The 17,324-nt window shown below is 41.8% G+C and overlaps 1 protein-coding gene across 20 annotated transcripts in view; it reads left to right on the forward strand.

The window, feature by feature from the left end:
- The window catches only part of LOC118267743 (spectrin beta chain), a 48,840-nt gene extending 31,657 nt beyond the window's left edge, over window positions 1–17,183 (forward strand). For 4 of the 20 annotated variants that reach the window (XM_050694021.1, XM_050694020.1, XM_050694022.1 and 1 more), the window contains 25 exons: window positions 97–242; window positions 492–615; window positions 863–1,113; window positions 1,406–1,565; window positions 1,844–1,982; window positions 2,848–3,029; window positions 3,395–3,509; window positions 3,630–3,754; window positions 3,859–4,049; window positions 4,137–5,299; window positions 5,376–5,637; window positions 5,877–6,081; window positions 6,350–6,544; window positions 6,877–7,056; window positions 7,420–7,664; window positions 7,946–8,169; window positions 8,510–8,706; window positions 9,045–9,791; window positions 10,100–10,250; window positions 12,620–12,763; window positions 13,296–13,439; window positions 14,132–14,225; window positions 14,436–14,615; window positions 14,863–15,076; window positions 15,841–17,183. In XM_050694021.1, coding sequence (XP_050549978.1) covers window positions 97–242; window positions 492–615; window positions 863–1,113; window positions 1,406–1,565; window positions 1,844–1,982; window positions 2,848–3,029; window positions 3,395–3,509; window positions 3,630–3,754; window positions 3,859–4,049; window positions 4,137–5,299; window positions 5,376–5,637; window positions 5,877–6,081; window positions 6,350–6,544; window positions 6,877–7,056; window positions 7,420–7,664; window positions 7,946–8,169; window positions 8,510–8,706; window positions 9,045–9,791; window positions 10,100–10,250; window positions 12,620–12,763; window positions 13,296–13,439; window positions 14,132–14,225; window positions 14,436–14,615; window positions 14,863–15,070 — 5,772 coding nt within the window. In that variant the 3' untranslated portion in view covers window positions 15,071–15,076; window positions 15,841–17,183. Of the gene's footprint in view, window positions 1–96; window positions 243–491; window positions 616–862; window positions 1,114–1,405; window positions 1,566–1,843; window positions 1,983–2,847; window positions 3,030–3,394; window positions 3,510–3,629; window positions 3,755–3,858; window positions 4,050–4,136; window positions 5,300–5,375; window positions 5,638–5,876; window positions 6,082–6,349; window positions 6,545–6,876; window positions 7,057–7,419; window positions 7,665–7,945; window positions 8,170–8,509; window positions 8,707–9,044; window positions 9,792–10,099; window positions 10,251–11,134; window positions 11,198–12,619; window positions 12,764–13,295; window positions 13,440–14,131; window positions 14,226–14,435; window positions 14,616–14,862; window positions 15,077–15,840 lie in introns of all 20 variants that reach the window. The other 16 variants (XM_050694029.1, XM_050694030.1, XM_050694024.1 and 13 more) reach the window with 15 other exon arrangements.
- Window positions 17,184–17,324: the final 141 nt, after the last annotated feature.

A 17,324-nucleotide genomic window follows, 5' to 3' on the forward strand; every position in this document is an offset into this window, starting at 1 on the left:
TTAAATAATTTACAGTGACTCAGAAAAATATATCTTTCCACAACAATTTATAAGTAAATTCATAACCTACAATAACAAAGTATCATTCGTTTATAGGATCGTCTCCGTGACATCCTGTCCCAATGGAACCACCTATTGGACCTGGTCTCCCTGCGTAAGAACCGCCTTGACGCGGCCGTGCGCTACCATCAACTCTTCGCTGATGCTGATGATATCGACAACTGGATGTTGGATACACTCAGGTAAGGATATTACTGTACCTGTAAGGATAAGAAGCTGAGAGTCATATTACTGTACCTGGAAGGATAAGAAGCTAAGAGTCATAAATATGTTCAATATAATGTACAGTTCTTAGTAATTTGTTGTGTTTATTGCGCATAACAAACATGCTCGTTGCGCAAATTGTATAAAGTTTGCGCAAGTCTAAGATTAAAAAAGAAACATAATTTTATTTATAAACACGTATATAATTAGTGATATTTGTTTCCTAGGTTGGTGTCATCCGAAGATACCGGTGTTGATGAGGCTCAAGTACAGAGCTTGCTGAAGAAACACAAGGATGTTACCGACGAACTCAAGAACTACGCCAATGTTATCCAGCAGCTCAAACAACAGGTATGTGACTGCATTAAATTTTTATATGTTTCAAAGTGAATAAAATATATTGTTAATATTTTATTTCGGTTCGCTTTATATTTTAGTAGGTAGATGATTTAGAAAGAAATTTTCGTTATCGTTTTAAAGATTTTTGTATTTCATTGATATATTCAACCTGCTTGTACATAACTTATCATACTGTAAAAAGATTGTTTAATACATTGGACAATCCCGCATCATATACTAACATGCTCCATGTGTCCAGGCGGGCACGCTGTCCCCGGTGGACGCGACGAGCGCGGAGGTGGTGTCCCGTCTGGGCGCGGTGGACGCGCGGCACGGCGAGCTGGCGGAGCTGGCGCGGCTGCGCAAGCAGCGCCTGCTGGACGCGCTCAGCCTCTTCAAGCTGCTGGCCGAGGCCGACGCCGCCGACCAGTGGATCGCAGAGAAGGACCGCATGCTCGACACCATGCTGCCGCCCAAGGACATCGACGACGTCGAGATCATGAAGCACAGGTATACAGGCTCACGCCTCTATTCAAATCGTATTCCCATCTTGTCATTAACCTTCCTTACAAAGAAAATTGACATTATCCATCCACATCCTTGTTAGACAACTTTGCAATTAGATTAAAGATGACCAATACCAGTGCTAAATTTAACCCATTCAAATTCCAACAAAATACGAATCTTCACACAGAACGAAATTATTACCTGTCTTTACCTATTATTAATCAAAGCTATTACAAACTCTACCAAATCGTTTTCTAACTTTGAAATTAAAATGAATACAACAAATGTTCACCAGATACGACGGTTTCGACAAGGAGATGAACGCCAACGCGTCCCGCGTGGCCGTGGTGAACCAACTGGCGCGGCAACTCATCCACGTGGAGCACCCGCAGGCCGCGCGCATACAGGACCGACAGGCCGCGCTCAACTCCGCATGGAGCGCGCTACGGGAGAAGGTACGCATTCCATAATATTGGAAAACATTTTAATGATGATAGGAATGATATATTCCGCAAAAAATAAAGGTAATGTTTTTCCTAAAGGATAAAATTATAACTTAGATGTGTCCATTATGAACTGTGATAATGTCTACTCTTTGCGAGCAAGTAAAGAATCTTATGAAATAGGGGATATACAACTCAATAGAATTTTGAACTGAACCCTAAGACCCTTAGCTACGTCCACTTAACAGAGGAAAATAAGGATAAAACTAACCTTAACAATGTAATCACAGGCGGAAGGCAAGAAGGACGAGCTGAAGTCCGCGCAGGGCGTGCAGACGTTCCACATCGAGTGCCGCGAGACTGTGTCCTGGATCGAGGACAAGAAGAGGATCCTGCAGCAGACCGACAACTTGGAGATGGATCTCAACGGTACGTCCACCATTTTGCTAGACCATTTACATGTTTAACGTGTTCTACGTTAATTAGAAGGTACTTAAATTAAACGGAGAAAATCAAACGCATTGTCATGCCTGTCTATGGTTGAGATAGATCGTGAAATGTTAAATGAATAGGTCATGAATTTTCTTAACACTATTTTATAAAAAAAAACCATAGTAATTCGAAACTTCCGCTACACACTGGTTTATTTATTTGACAAAGGCTTCACAAAAATCTTAGAGACAAATTGATACAATTGAAATCAATATTTGCAATACAAATTGTAGACAAATAAATTAAATACCTATATATGTAGTTACTAAGTTACGATTGTGATGTAATTTGATCACGCACAGACGCGCAGTCTTTGGTTTCCTAGATGATGCGGTTACACACTTATACTAGGCAATAAAAATAACTATTTCAAAGTCATTCTTGCGAAGATAATGACGACTAACAGTCGATATTTTTAATGTTGTATTGTTACCTTTTATTAATTATACTTTTAAAAATGTTTAAGAAAGTGTAGTGAAAAGAATGTTACAGTTTAGTGTAATACGGAACTGTAAATTAATAAGACTAAAAAATAATAAATTTAATATCAATCTTGAAGAACCCGTAGAAGTGTGTTTAAATATGTGTAAAATATTGTAGAATTTCAGACCTCAAAGTGTTTTATAGTACTACAAATTCGGTGTCATGATCATACAAGTTACTTAATCATTCTTGGCAGGATGAGACTCATGGTATTTACTGCTGTATGTGTATATTCATGTCAGTGGCTAGTCTCATAAGCTGCCGACTTAGTCATCTATAGATACCTTTCCGTATTAAAACAACTATGTACCTCCCTTAGGTGTGATGACCCTCCAGCGTCGCCTGTCCGGTATGGAGCGCGACCTGGCCGCCATCCAGGCTCGCATCTCGTCCTTGGAGAGCGAGGCCAACGCCATCGAGGGAGACCATCCAGAGGAGGCACAGCTCATTCGCGACCGTGTCACCATGATCACGGAGAACTGGGAACAACTCACGCAGATGGTAAGATATTATTGGTCTTTATATCTTTGTTTATATCTTTCAGGTGGCAGCTTGTCTTTCTACGTGACCAAGGGGAGGCCTTTGTTCAGCAGTGGACGTCTCTCGGCTGATGATGATGATAATAATGATGATATCTTTGTCTATTGGCCGAATACTTAAACGCTACACATTTTTAAGACGCTCTCAAATGTAGTTCTGTCACTATCATCAATCAATTCTTTATAAAATGACAGAGATAGCACGATATTTAGGTACAACATAAAATTGAGTAGCTTTTGAGTATTCGGGCGTATTTGTGTTAAACAAAGTCGTGTTTATTTAAGTGTCCATCTGAACGAGAACTAATGTTATAATCATTTCTCTAGCTCAAAGAGCGCGACGCGAAGTTGGAGGAGGCTGGCGACTTGCACCGCTTCCTTCGCTCCGTGGATCACTTCCAGGCTTGGCTCACCAAGACACAGACCGATGTCGCTTCCGAGGGTAAGTATCAACGACAAAATATATCGTTTGGCGCATTTTAAGCCTGTAATAGAGTAATTATTATTATTTCTTTAACACCTTTACGAATTTTTGTACTATTAAATTCGCTTCGTTCGTCAGATACGCCATCGAACCTGGCGGAGGCGGAGAAGCTGTTGTCTCAGCACCAGACCATCAAGGAGGAGATCGACAACTACAAGGACGAGTACGCCAAGATGATGGAGTACGGAGAGAAGATCACTGCCGTACGTACCTTTATACATTTAAATGTGGTTATAATACTCGTCAATGACATATTATATTGCGTGTTAAATACAAACTTGTATAACTATATCTGTGTATGGTACAGGAGCCGTCCACCCAAGACGACCCGCAGTACATGTTCCTGCGCGAGCGGCTGAAGGCGCTGCGCGAGGGCTGGGCCGAGCTGCAGCAGATGTGGGAGAACAGGCAACAACTGCTCGCGCAGAGCCTCGAGCTGCAGCTGCTGCAGCGGGACGCCAGGCAGGCTGAGGTGCTACTGGCGCACCAGGAACACAGGTACACCATGCACCTAACTACTCATACACACACTAGCAGCACAAAGATTAAAAAAAATGGAAGATTAACCACCTATATCGTTCACAGGTTAGGCAAGACCGAGCCACCAACCAACCTGGAGCAGGCCGAGAACATGATCAAGGAGCACGAGGCTTTCCTCACCACCATGGAGGCCAACGACGACAAGATCAACTCCGTCGTACAGTTCGCCAACCGCCTCGTCGAAGAGAGACACTTCGACGCCGACAAGATCCAGCGCAAGGCTGAGAACATCGACGCCAGGCGCAATGCCAACCGGGAGAAGGCACTCCAGCAGATGGAGAAACTCCAGGACCAGCTACAGCTGCACCAGTTCCTGCAGGACTGCGACGAGCTCGGAGAGTGGGTGCAGGAGAAGAATGTCACCGCTCAGGACGACACGTACCGCTCGGCCAAGACCATCCACTCCAAGTGGACCCGCCATCAAGCTTTCGAAGCAGAGATCGCGGCTAACAAGGAACGCCTGTTCGCAGTACAGAATGCTGCTGAAGAGCTCATGAAGCAGAAACCCGAATTTGTCGAAATCATCTCCCCGAAAATGTCCGAACTGCAAGATCAGTTTGAGAACCTGCAAACCACTACTAAGGAGAAGGGAGAACGCCTATTTGACGCCAACCGCGAAGTTTTGCTGCACCAGACTTGCGACGACATCGACTCATGGATGAACGAACTCGAGAAACAAATCGAGAACACCGACACCGGCACTGATCTGGCATCTGTGAACATTCTCATGCAGAAGCAACAGATGATCGAGACACAGATGGCCGTTAAAGCCAAGCAAGTCACCGAACTGGAGACTCAGGCTGAATATTTGCAGAAGACCGTCCCGGACAAGATGGACGAGATCAAGGAGAAGAAGAAGTCGGTGGAGCAGCGGTTCGAGCAGTTGAAGGCGCCATTGTTGGACCGCCAGCGTCAGCTGGCCAAGAAGAAGGAAGCCTTCCAGTTCCGTCGCGACGTCGAGGATGAGAAGCTCTGGGTGCACGAGAAGATGCCACAGGCCACCACTACGGACTACGGCAACTCTCTGTTCATCGTGCAGATGTTGCAGAAGAAGAACCAGTCGCTCAAGACTGAGACTGACAACCACGAGCCGAGGATCCTGACTGTAATCTCTAACGGACAGAAGCTGATTGATGAGGGACACGAGGATACGCCCGAGTTCAAGCAGCTTATTGAAGAACTTACCGCGAGGTGGCGAGAACTGAAGGGTGAGTTTCATTACCTAAGAAACGACAACAACTAACTCAAAACTTTGGGCATTACTGATTCCTTATGTTTTCACAGATGCCATCGAAGAACGCAAGAACAAACTGTCCCAATGGGAGAAGGCACAACAATACCTATTCGACGCGAATGAAGCAGAAGCATGGATGAGCGAACAGGAGCTGTACATGATGGTGGAAGACCGCGGCAAGGACGAGATCTCCGCGCAGAACTTGATGAAGAAGCATGAGATACTGGAACAGGCCGTCGATGACTACGCGCATACCATCAGGCAGCTTGGAGAGACTGTACGACACCTCACTGCTGATGAACATCCGCTCAGGTAATTTACTAAATACGGTGAAAATATTGTGTACTATGAACTCATTGCTAGCATGTTTCCTGCCTAAACAAGGAATGTCAGGTTAGATTCCTGGGACGAGCAAAGTAACATAAGGCTTTTTCACGTTTTTACCTTTCAAGAAGTAAAGGCGATATTAATATTGCATTGGAGGAAATTTGAAATTTGTAGAACACACAAATATCTTATTTTTCAAATACCAAATATTTTCGTTACAACAGTGAGCAGATCTCAGTGAAGCAGTCTCAAGTAGACAAGCTGTATGCGGGTCTGAAGGACCTGGCAGGCGAGAGACGTGCCAAGTTGGACGAGGCGCTCCGCCTCTTCCAGCTGTCCAGGGAGGTTGATGACCTCGAGCAATGGATCACCGAGCGAGAACTTGTGGCTAGCTCGCAAGAACTTGGACAGGACTACGACCATGTTACCGTAAGTATAAGAGTGATTCATTTTGTTGTATCCTTTATTTATTAAGGGGTTTCTATCCCGATAGATTTGTCGACGTCTTGAGAGAGTGATTCAAAGTAGCTAAAAGTTGTTAAAAATAAAGCTAATAGTTGTTAGAAAATAAATAATTGATGTTCGTAAAATTACTAAACCTCTGAAATAGTGTTTTTACATCACAGCAATATTACATAATTAAATCTTAAAAGACCTTTCTATCCACCAACCAACTAAAACCTTATTTTTCCCACAGTTATTATGGGAGCGTTTCAAGGAGTTCGCCCGCGAGACCCAGGCGGTTGGGTCGGAGCGCGTGGCCACCGCGGAACGTATCGCCGACCAGATGATCGCCATGGGACACTCCGACAACGCCACCATCGCGCAGTGGAAGGAGGGACTCAAGGAGACCTGGCAGGACCTGCTCGAGCTTATTGAGACTAGGACACAGGTTTGTTCAAATTATTATCACTACATAGTATAACATAAAGTCGCTTTCTCTGTCCCTTTGTAAATGATTAAATCTTTACAACTACGCAACGGGTTCACTGCGGTTATTTTTAATAGATCGAGTGATTCAAGAGGAAGGTTTTTATGTATAATGCATGCATAATATATCAGTTATTACATGATATTGTGAGCATAGGGATGTTTCTAGCTTGTCAGACACAGTATATATTTTATTGTAATAATGTTGTAATTTTTATGCGTTACTTAATGTTTAAATCTCTTTTAAGTCGACTTGAAAGTTAGCATTTATACTGATTCTGTGTTCGTGTTCAGATGTTGGCAGCGTCTCGCGAGCTGCACAAGTACTTCCACGACTGCAAGGACACGCTGCAGCGCGTGAACGAGAAGGCGCGCGGCGTCAGCGACGAGCTGGGCCGGGACGCCATCAGCGTCGGCGCGCTGCAGCGGAAGCACCACAACTTCATGCAGGACCTCAGCACTCTGCACCAACAGGTACGGAATGGAAATTGTAAAGGAGAACTAGTGTCAATTTGGTGAGACAGGTGATGAATGTTCTTGTTTTGTTAGTCATTTTCAGGGAAATTGATGAAATGGGTATAGCCTGGGAGATAAGAAATGTTGAAACAGGACTGATCTAAAGTACTTCTAATTGAGTGTATGTATTAAAAGCTTATAAAAAAATATTAAGTTAAATAAATGTCAGATTGTCTTAATAGCGTAAAGGTGGATATGGATAGGTCAATCTGTTATACATCTGTTATATGTTTAACTTTACCGTTTTCAAATAAAGTTGAGTATCTCTCGGGAGGTTAAAAACCTAGTTAACGTTGGACTTAAACATGGTGTTGTTACCAGGTGGAGGCGATCCGCGCGGAGTGCGGTCGTCTGGGCGCGATGTACGCGGGCGAGAAGGCGGCGGAGATCACGCGGCGCGAGGCGGAGGTGCGCGAGGCGTGGGCCGCGCTGTCGGCGGCCTGCGCGGCCCGGACCACCAAGCTGGAGGACGCCGACCACCTCTACCGGTTCCTCAACCAGGTGCGCACGCTCACGCTCTGGATGGACGACGTCGTACGGCAGATGAACACCGGGGAGAAACCGCGGTGAGTAAAACTACTGGCTATTGAATAAAATGTCATATAATGACTATACAACTTTCTCACGTATGATATTATTTTAGAAATACGATATAGTTATATAGTTGCCAATTTAATTTATGACTAAGGACTTCGACATGGCTCGAAAACAGTTGAGCATACTCGAAAAAAAATCATAAATTAACAGCAGCAAAATTATAATTCTTTTTTTATTTCTTCCCACAGTTGTTCCCCAAAATTGCAAATTAAAGCCGTATGTATCAAATCCTACTTTTAACTATTTCCAGTGACGTCAGCGGCGTAGAACTCCTAATGAACAACCACCAATCTCTGAAGGCGGAGATTGACACGCGCGAGGATAATTTCTCAGCTTGCATCTCATTGGGTCGCGAGCTATTAGCGCGGCAACACTACGCGTCCGCCGACATTAAGGAGAAGCTGCTGCAACTGACCAACCAACGGAACGCCTTGTTACGCCGCTGGGAGGAACGCTGGGAGAACCTTCAACTCAGTAAGTAATATTTGCATAATTCTTTTGAAAAGAGCTAATAGAATTGTTTTTTGTAAATTTATTAACTTAAATTTAGCGACGCGAGATAATTTGATTGGTCAAACATATATTATTACATTGTATTTGGTCCTTAAAGTAGAATTTCTAACTATTATGGTCCTATAGTATTATTTTAGGTACTTATTATTTACTTTAAGAGAATCTTAGTCGACAATATTTACGAATAAGCTTTGGACGCTCTCCAAATCACCGAAACTTGCGTGATAATTGTACTACATTGTGCTTCTTAATACCAGTTTACGTAAGTGGTATCTACAATACATATGTTTTATCTCTTCAGTCCTGGAGGTATACCAGTTCGCCCGCGACGCTGCAGTGGCGGAGGCCTGGCTCATAGCACAGGAGCCTTACCTAATGTCACAAGAACTTGGTCACACCATTGACGAAGTAGAATCTCTCATCAAGAAACACGAGGCCTTCGAGAAGTCCGCCGCAGCACAGGAGGACCGCTTCTCAGCTCTACAGAGGCTCACTACCGTACGTACTTTGTACTTTACGTACTTTGTACTTTACGTACTTTGTACTTTACGTACTTTGTTACTTGTATCAATAACTGGGTTTGGTGTTGTTTCTAGTCACGCTTGGTGTGTGTAGTAGATTCATCTCTTTTATTTATTTTCTTATTTTGTTTTGTCACTGGCAAATAAGGATGTCCTTTTAAGTGTATGACTTATTAATTATGCATGATGTAAATACAGAGTCGGATTCAACACTAATTTGCACGAAATATTAATCGATCCACTTCTAATGACATGTTCGCTTTAATCTGTTCTATTATTTTCTAATTTATTTTTTCTCATTTCATCTTCAATTAGCTTGAACAGCGTGAGTCTGCAATGTGGCCTAGTGCACAACCTTGGGATAAATGTGACGAATCAGACTTTACCTACCAACCCCCACCCGCAACCAAATCTCACCCACCTCTCACTATAACCATTAACAAAAACGAACGACCCGTCAGCCAAGTAGTCGAAGAAATTATAACAGATAGCAACAAGTTTAACATACCAGAGAAAATTAAGGCTAGAACACTAAATATTAACTACGCGAATAACCAAAAGAAGAACGATTCCTACCTATGGTCCCCGAATAATAAAAACAATAGTTTATCAACAATATCGGAGACCAGTTCCGCGCCAAACTCGCCCTTAATGTCTCCAATGTCACCTGAGATATACAGCTCAGTTTTCTTTGAGTTCCCCGATCAGACAGAGAAAGCGAATGAGTACCTGGCCTGTATAGACTTGATACTCTGGGAGCGGTTGTCGTATCTAAATGTTTACCCGAACGTATCATTACTAAGGCATAAAAGCAATAGTTCGTCAAAATCTAGTTTGAAGCGGTTTATTAGGAAATGGTCTAAGAAAGCGAAGGCAGAGAATGACGTTAAGGGTGAAGTTGCAGTGCTTTCGCTGCCTGGTCTGACGAGTAGTTCGAAAGCTATTAATGATCTTGGGAAAGAAGTAAAGAGTATACCCTTAAGTTCCTCCCTCCTCCTGTTGGCCCAAACCCGTAACCTGTTGTGTCCCGACGGTGCATGGTACTATAACTATTTGGACAGTGTAAGTGTGGTGTTTGGTGTATTGCATGCTCTATAGCTTAGGCGCTGCCAACGTAAAACGAGTATTTGTTTTTCGAGTATTTAGATGTATGGAAAGGCTGGGTTAACACATAACTATCTAATTTGGTATTCGAAATTAAAAGTTATAAACGTAAAATTTAATAAATGTTTTGGAAAATTACAAAACTCACCAAGAATCTCTGATATGCTGCAAGATCTTTGCTAAATACTAAAGCTAAGCACGAACCGATTAACCACAAAACAACCATATGCTTTACTTGATATACTAAATGGTCTTTCAAATTACAGTTCGAAGTGAAAGAGAAGAAGCGAAGACAGGAGGCTGCAGAAGCCGCGGAGAGGGAGAAGCGAGAGCGCGAGGCTGCCGAGGCTGCGGCCGCCGCCGCCGCCGCGCAGGACGCCGTGGACAGGGCGCAGACCCCCGAGCAACAACCACAAGGTACGGGGCAGATCTATACGCATAAGGCAACTAGTCTTATATCATTGAATATTGAAACAAATGAAATTAAAAATATTCGAAGTCTATGACTTGTTGACTTAGGTATTCTCTACTTTAAAAGTTCGATCAATCAATACATATTATCGAGTCGATGTGAAAAACTCAGTTGTTAGAATGCTATAAGTCTAACACTCAATGTTGTAGTGAAAAATGTTCTGTAAAGAGTATTCGTTGGTCACACTTTTACAGTAATATAGTATTAAATATTATAAGATGATTTTTAGAATAATGACGTATTTCAAGCTTCATTTGTGAAGCCAGACTGATTAGGCTGTTATTTCAAAGTATTAACAAGAAAATCGTGAATGAAAAGAATATTCATTTCTAAAATATTAACATCACTTCGTCTCACGGATTGCAATGTAAGCACGCATGTGTAATGTCTTCTTCTAGCACTATCGAATCAGAATATCTACTGTTCAATACAAAACGATAATTTTGAAAAACTTCCACTAACTTTCACCGTAACGGTGAATGCTGCTTGCATATTGCAATAACACAATTAGTCATTTTGATGAAGTATACTTTTATATTATGTAAGAAAATTCGTAGGATAATATTGAATTTTAAGTAAAAAGAAATAAAGCACATTTCGCACTACAGCCAAGAAGGCTTACGGCAAGCTTGCCGCTTTACGTGTGAATTTCTTTATGTCCTTTTTAAACGCTTATTCAGTCGACTAACAAAGTCAATTAAAAGATGAAAGTACAATTGGTTCGGTTGTCACACGATAAACGAGCCATGGTCTAGTTAGTCGATGGAATACCGCGTGTGACAAGGGCCCGTTACTTACCGATGTGTTGTCCACACATGCACACGCGTAGTCGTAAGGAGAACATCCACTAAAGCGGCTGAGAAGGCCCAAGAGCGACCACATTCCCAGCCAGGTAATAAGAGCGCTTATTATAAACCTACCGATGTAAAAATATACCCGGCTGTTGGCATGAGCTTCTACGGTAGTTTACATTGGGTATACTCTGTGTTTCTGTCGGGGTACACTGCGCTCGAAATAGTTAGACTCACACTGGGAGTTAGTTTATAACTGTGATTAATTTTTATTAGCTTGAAAGCTTTTATTGTACTTAAGGAATTTTCTTTCGTGTAGGTTTATTTTCGTAGGTTATGTTTTACGTAATTCGTAGTTGGGGTTCTAGCACAGTTTTATTTTATTGCACGATTTCAATTTATTCTTCACACTACACAGGCTCGTTTTCTTAAGGTGATGGTTCTCTTTCTGTCAACTCATCATCACAAATACTACAAGAATCATTCATTACAATCATCGCTCGGGGCTTAAAACTCGATTAATGAACTTCACGTACTTACCGAACTAATTGTTTTATGCCCCGATAACTGACTGTCTTATTTTCATCATATTTTTTAGATTTATATTGAATATTTTTAAATTATTGTCGTATATATTTTATCATACACTATGTGACGTCATACTGCTAATCACGGTGATGGTTTGATACTCTGTCTCTCATGTCTGTACTGTCTCTATCATTTAAATGAATTATGTTATCATTTCATATTAGTATCCCTACTAGTTTGGTGGTTGTGCTCTCTAAACTAAAAAGAATAACAATAAAAAATAAATTGTAATTAGTTTATTACACACTAGCTAGTGGGGAAGCTACCTTGTGAACTTTGCAAACAATTTTATTACTATTATTATCTCTAAGTCGTGTTCGATGCTTTCTGTATTCTTGTACAAATGGAGCTGACTCCTGCAAGGTAGGTATTACACCTAAACTATACCAGCTTCACTCTCTTTGCTTCCTTATATGCATCAGCTTTGTCTATAGCTTATATTTATTATCGTTGAATGTAAGTATATTCAAATATTATACAATAAACAGCACTCTACAATCATCACTGTTGCACCATAACATGGGGTGAAGGTTTACCATATATTGCTATATAAAAATGGGTCTTAACATGCTTGGTCTCATCTTCAAACAAAAACAAAATAAATTGAAATAGCAGGGAGGTCTATAGGTAGGGATTTTAACTGGAATGTCAATCTTCTAGTAGATTGGTACTTAATTATTAAAATTATATTTTATAACGAAGTAGAAAACTTGTTGTGTAGCATGTATGTTTTGATATTCAACTGTGCACACGTATTCAAGGGTTTTGATTGAAGCATTCATTGAAATATATTTTTTAATTATCACAATATAGTATCACTTTGTTGGGGTAAGAATACGTGTGTACAGTTAGCATGTAGTAATACGTAACGTAAGCATGTGTAAGCACGTAGTGTGTAGACGTAACTAGCACGTAGATGTAATGTACGCATGCAGAGTTGGGCGAGCCGTCCCCCGCCACTCCCCCCGCGACCCCCGCGACCCCTGCGACCCCCGTGGCGGTCGCCCTCACCGAGACCGACTCCCCGCCCCGACCCTCGACCTCCAAGCAGACGCCCGCCAAACCTGCTCGCCTCTCCAGTGAGTATCGTAGATTAACATGTAGTTTCTATAACTGTTGGATTATGGTTCAAAATTGATTGTGTCATTAAGTCCGAATGAGTCACTTAAGATGGAAAAGGTAAAGTATATATTTTGGTCGTTACATTAGTGATGCTTATCATATTTGAGCCATAACTGTGTATGGAATGTAAGTGGAACTGTTAACCCGTCTCGAGTAATGGCGTGCCGGTACCCTAACATGTACAGTGTATGTATGTCGTATGTGTACCTTAATGCATGATCTCATCCATGTCTTCGTTAATTACCTATCAGTGTCAGTTAAAGAAAAAGAAAAAAAAAACGCATGAAAACGCTTTTGTTTTTGCTGCGACGCAGTTTTGTTTTTATGTTGCTTTGAATTATTTTTGTTTTTTGTTCTCCCCCATCTCATCCCATCACCTACATTTGCCGGTTGTCCGATATTTTCGCCCCCCTACATCCCCCCACGCCCCTGCATTGTAACGCTGCACCGTCCCCCATACCCCGCCCGCTCCCCTACTGCCGCGGACAGCTCCCGGGACGAGTTCGACGCCAGCCACGCCGTCTAGTTCCGGTAAGGTGAAGTCGCGGTCGCGAAGCAAGTCGCCCTTCAGGAGTTTCCGATGGCGCACGGCGAAGAAACTGCTCGCCGGATCTCATCATAGCGACGATGAAGGTATCCGTGGTAGGGACGGTTATGGACGGACAAGCTTTACTATACAGACACATCAAATGTTATTATTGATGTGGGATAGGACAATATCATTGCTCTAGAATTTTAATTTGACGTGATATATGTATAGTGATCTGCTTTTCCACAGTAGAGCATAACACCTAAACAAATTACGATTGCACTTTGATATCACAGTAGGTAAATGAATAAGTTTGTCCGTCCACTACCGTCGACCTCAATCAACATGATCACGATGTGTTTACGCGATGATGCTTTGTTTGTGCTGCAGTGTGTTACGCGCATGTGTCCCGTGTGCCCAATAAATCGACTTTATATGCGTGGCTTTCATTCTCAATGGTTAGGGTTCGGACATGACGCCTGCGTATCAAACCTATCACCCTTTAGATCTATTAAATAGGTGCGAGACCTAGATGTTAGATGTAAGCGCTCGTCAAAATTTAGTGTGCTTTTAAATGACTTATTTCATGATTACTAGTTGATGTAATTATACATTACTTAGCACTTTCTATCTGGAATGAATTTTGCTTGACAAAGTACAAGCTAAGTAATGTCTATCTACCTCGACTCAATGTTACTTGTGCCTTATGTTACTCTTAAAAGAGTTTTTAAGTTGCGAAGTGACCAGTTCTGAAGTATATGTGTGAACATGTGTACGAAGTGTGTGTTGTATACAGAGGGCGCTAGTCCCGCGAGTGAGGACGAGGGCGTAGAGGGAACATTGGTGCGCAAACACGAGTGGGAGTCCGCCGCCAAACGAGCTTCCAACAGGTGAGATATCTAAAACTCTCAAATTGTTAATGATCTAAATATGATTTCAACTCTGTAGCAAGATGATAAAGCGGAGTTTAGTGTTAGTGTACAACCAACATATAAACAGTAATAGTTCTGCTACGCTTAGTGGAGTGCTATTAAAGAGGCTAGTGTTCATCCGTGTACGAAATTGGGCTATATATCTTATATGTTTGTAATTCCTTTCAGATCATGGGACAAAGTGTACGTGGTGGCAAAGGACGGCCGCATGGCGTTCTACAAGGACCAGAAGGCGTACAAGGCGTCACCTGACGCGCACTGGCGCGGCGAGGCACCTCTCGACCTCAACGGCGCCGTCGTAGAGGTCGCCGCCAACTACACTAAGAAGAAGCATGTGTTCCGTCTTAGGTATGACCGAGTATTATGTTTTAAAGAATAAGTGGCATTTCTACTAGATACTCTAATAATTTTGTATCGATCCTGTTACATGGATCAATGTATGTTGAAATTGTATTTTATCGTTAAGTTTTATGTTTTTGTGATTATTCTGGTAACTGAACTAGATGAATCCAATTCCAACAATGAACATTTGGCTTATCATTCTCTAGATTTAAATGATGTAACTAACACTAACGATGTATGGTTGTTCCCCCAGACTGAGCAGCGGCGCGGAGTTCCTGCTGCAGGCGCACGACGAGGCGGAGATGTCGTGGTGGCTGGAGTCGCTGCGCGCGCGCGCCGCGGCGCCGGCGCCCCGCTCGCACACGCTGCCCGCGCCGCACAACGCCGAGCCCAAGCGGCGCTCCTTCTTCACGCTCAAGAAAAAGTCAGTCACTCTCCTCTCCCAACTATACGCACCCTAACATCACGTTCGTACCTCGCCCTACTACAGCACTGGGCTTGCGGAGTATGGAACTGTCTGTCCGCTTATGCCAGGCCTCTTCCGTATCGCATTGCAGGACCTGCAGCGAAGCTATACTATACGACTTTAGTGCTGTTTCCTATTAGAACAATATTATCGTAGGATTATTAGTAGTAATCGTGTAGTTCCAGTCCCAAATATCCAATCTCAATTATTTAATTCAAAGCAATAATACAATCATAAAAAGTTATTTTTCTTGATTAGGCTGCTCTCAACAAAACTCGCGGGGGCTGCTATTACTACTATCTGCTTCTTATATTCTCCATAGAGCTGCTAGCGTATTACGCGGCACGTGGGTATACCAACGTTCGGTGATTTGGGACGATCGTGTTTGGGCCCCATACTTGTGTTTCATAATGTTCCATTAAAAACCCATTTCTTTGTAACGGGCATCGTCAACGTGAATCTAGTCCTTATTTTGAAATTGCCCGTCGATCGTGAGCTCAAAGAAAGTTACGTTGGAAATAATGATAATAACAGATTTTCCAAATTAATCTTTTCGGTGTAGGGAAACATATAGTAGTAAATGACCCCGCTGTATCCACTAGGCGCACCAGTACTAACTATAAATGTACTAACTTTTGCATTGTTATTTGAAACTAATTTCAATCTCTTAATATATTGCTATAGCATTAACGTTTAACGCTTTCTGCTTTATCGTCTGAGTGGTAAGTGATGGAGCGAGAGAGTAATGATTTGTGATGTTTCCAGCTAACCAGTTGAGGGGCGTGGCGGCGCAAGTTTCCTCAGTACGCGGCGGCGCCCGAGAGAGTGGCGCCGCGCATTTCTCACGACGCTTGCAGCTGTAAGCTTTGCTAATGACGAAATATGTCGACTCGCGGCACTATCCACCGTCGACCGTTCAATGTTATTATTATTAATATTATTTTTTGTTGCGTACGAAACGTTATTTGAGACTGTTCGGTATCTGAGTGTTCGATCGTTCGCCCTCGTAAACCGTATTTATTGTTCGATATTCGTATCGAAGATTGAAGATATTAAAGTAGATTTTATCCAGGTATGTACGATCCCACCCCTCGAAAGTGTAATTGTTATGATATGAAACGATTATGATTAAATGAAATAAATACATATTATTATTATAATAAAATTCTAAATGCGTCGCTATTTATACATAGATGATTTTAGTGTTTAAATTCAGATTGAGAATATATATATATTTTAATTATTTATATTTAAAAGATATGGAGCTAGTGTAATGTAAATTCAGTTGAACTAGAAATGTATGTCGTGCGATTTATTAAAGATTCAATTAAAAAGTTTTAAACTATTATTGACCAATGTAAAACCAATTGACGGAATTTGACTATCGCATTTGATAATGTTTAACTTAGCTAAGACGGATGATTGTAACCGCATTTACATTCAATAGACGATTTCCCAGTGGATTGACGTTATACTAATAAATTACATCGTGAGCTTTGCTTCGTCGGAGCATCGCGCGATAACATAACGTAAGCTACGTACATAAATTGTATTAGATGTAATTTGATTATAAAGTGTCTTCTCCCGGCGCGAGGCCGCCGCGGTCCGCCCGCTGAAGCCGCATTTAATAATATTGTCAGGTTTGTTGGTAGTCGGCCGTCGCTAGCGGCGCCGAGTAGATGTAGAGTACAGTACAGTACAGTACGGTACGGTACAGTACAGGTGGCGGCGGGCGGCGGCGGCTCGCGCCATTAGTATCCAACTTGTAAGTATGCTTGATCGCCTCATAAGTGCTTCTATAAAATGACGTATTTCTATTAAACATTCATTTTGTAATAATTATTTTTACTGCCAATTTTCACAAATTGTTAATTTTTATAAGTAATATAACAAAATTTCACATTTCATAATATTACGTACACACATTTTTAGTTCTAATCGTGTTATGGTTATTGTATATTTGGCGAGTGTGGCGGTGGCGATGCCGTGTGTCGCCCTCTACTGCCACACTGATCACTGCATGTTTCGTAAACCTATGTTTATACTTATTTTATTTTAAAGAACTTCTTTATTGATGAGAATATAAAATAAATGATGTTTTCAAATAATTCCTTTGTTTTATTTATTTGTAGCCCTTAACTCTGAAACCCTTACAACTTATAGCTTGTTAACAAAGAGAAGTAAGATACATTATTTGGAATTTCAAAAGAGCGGAAGTTTAGAGAGGTGAGAGACTAGGTCACAGCATT

The sequence above is a fragment of the Spodoptera frugiperda genome, chromosome 6, assembly GCF_023101765.2.
Source record: "Spodoptera frugiperda isolate SF20-4 chromosome 6, AGI-APGP_CSIRO_Sfru_2.0, whole genome shotgun sequence".
Taxonomy (NCBI): domain Eukaryota; kingdom Metazoa; phylum Arthropoda; class Insecta; order Lepidoptera; family Noctuidae; genus Spodoptera; species Spodoptera frugiperda.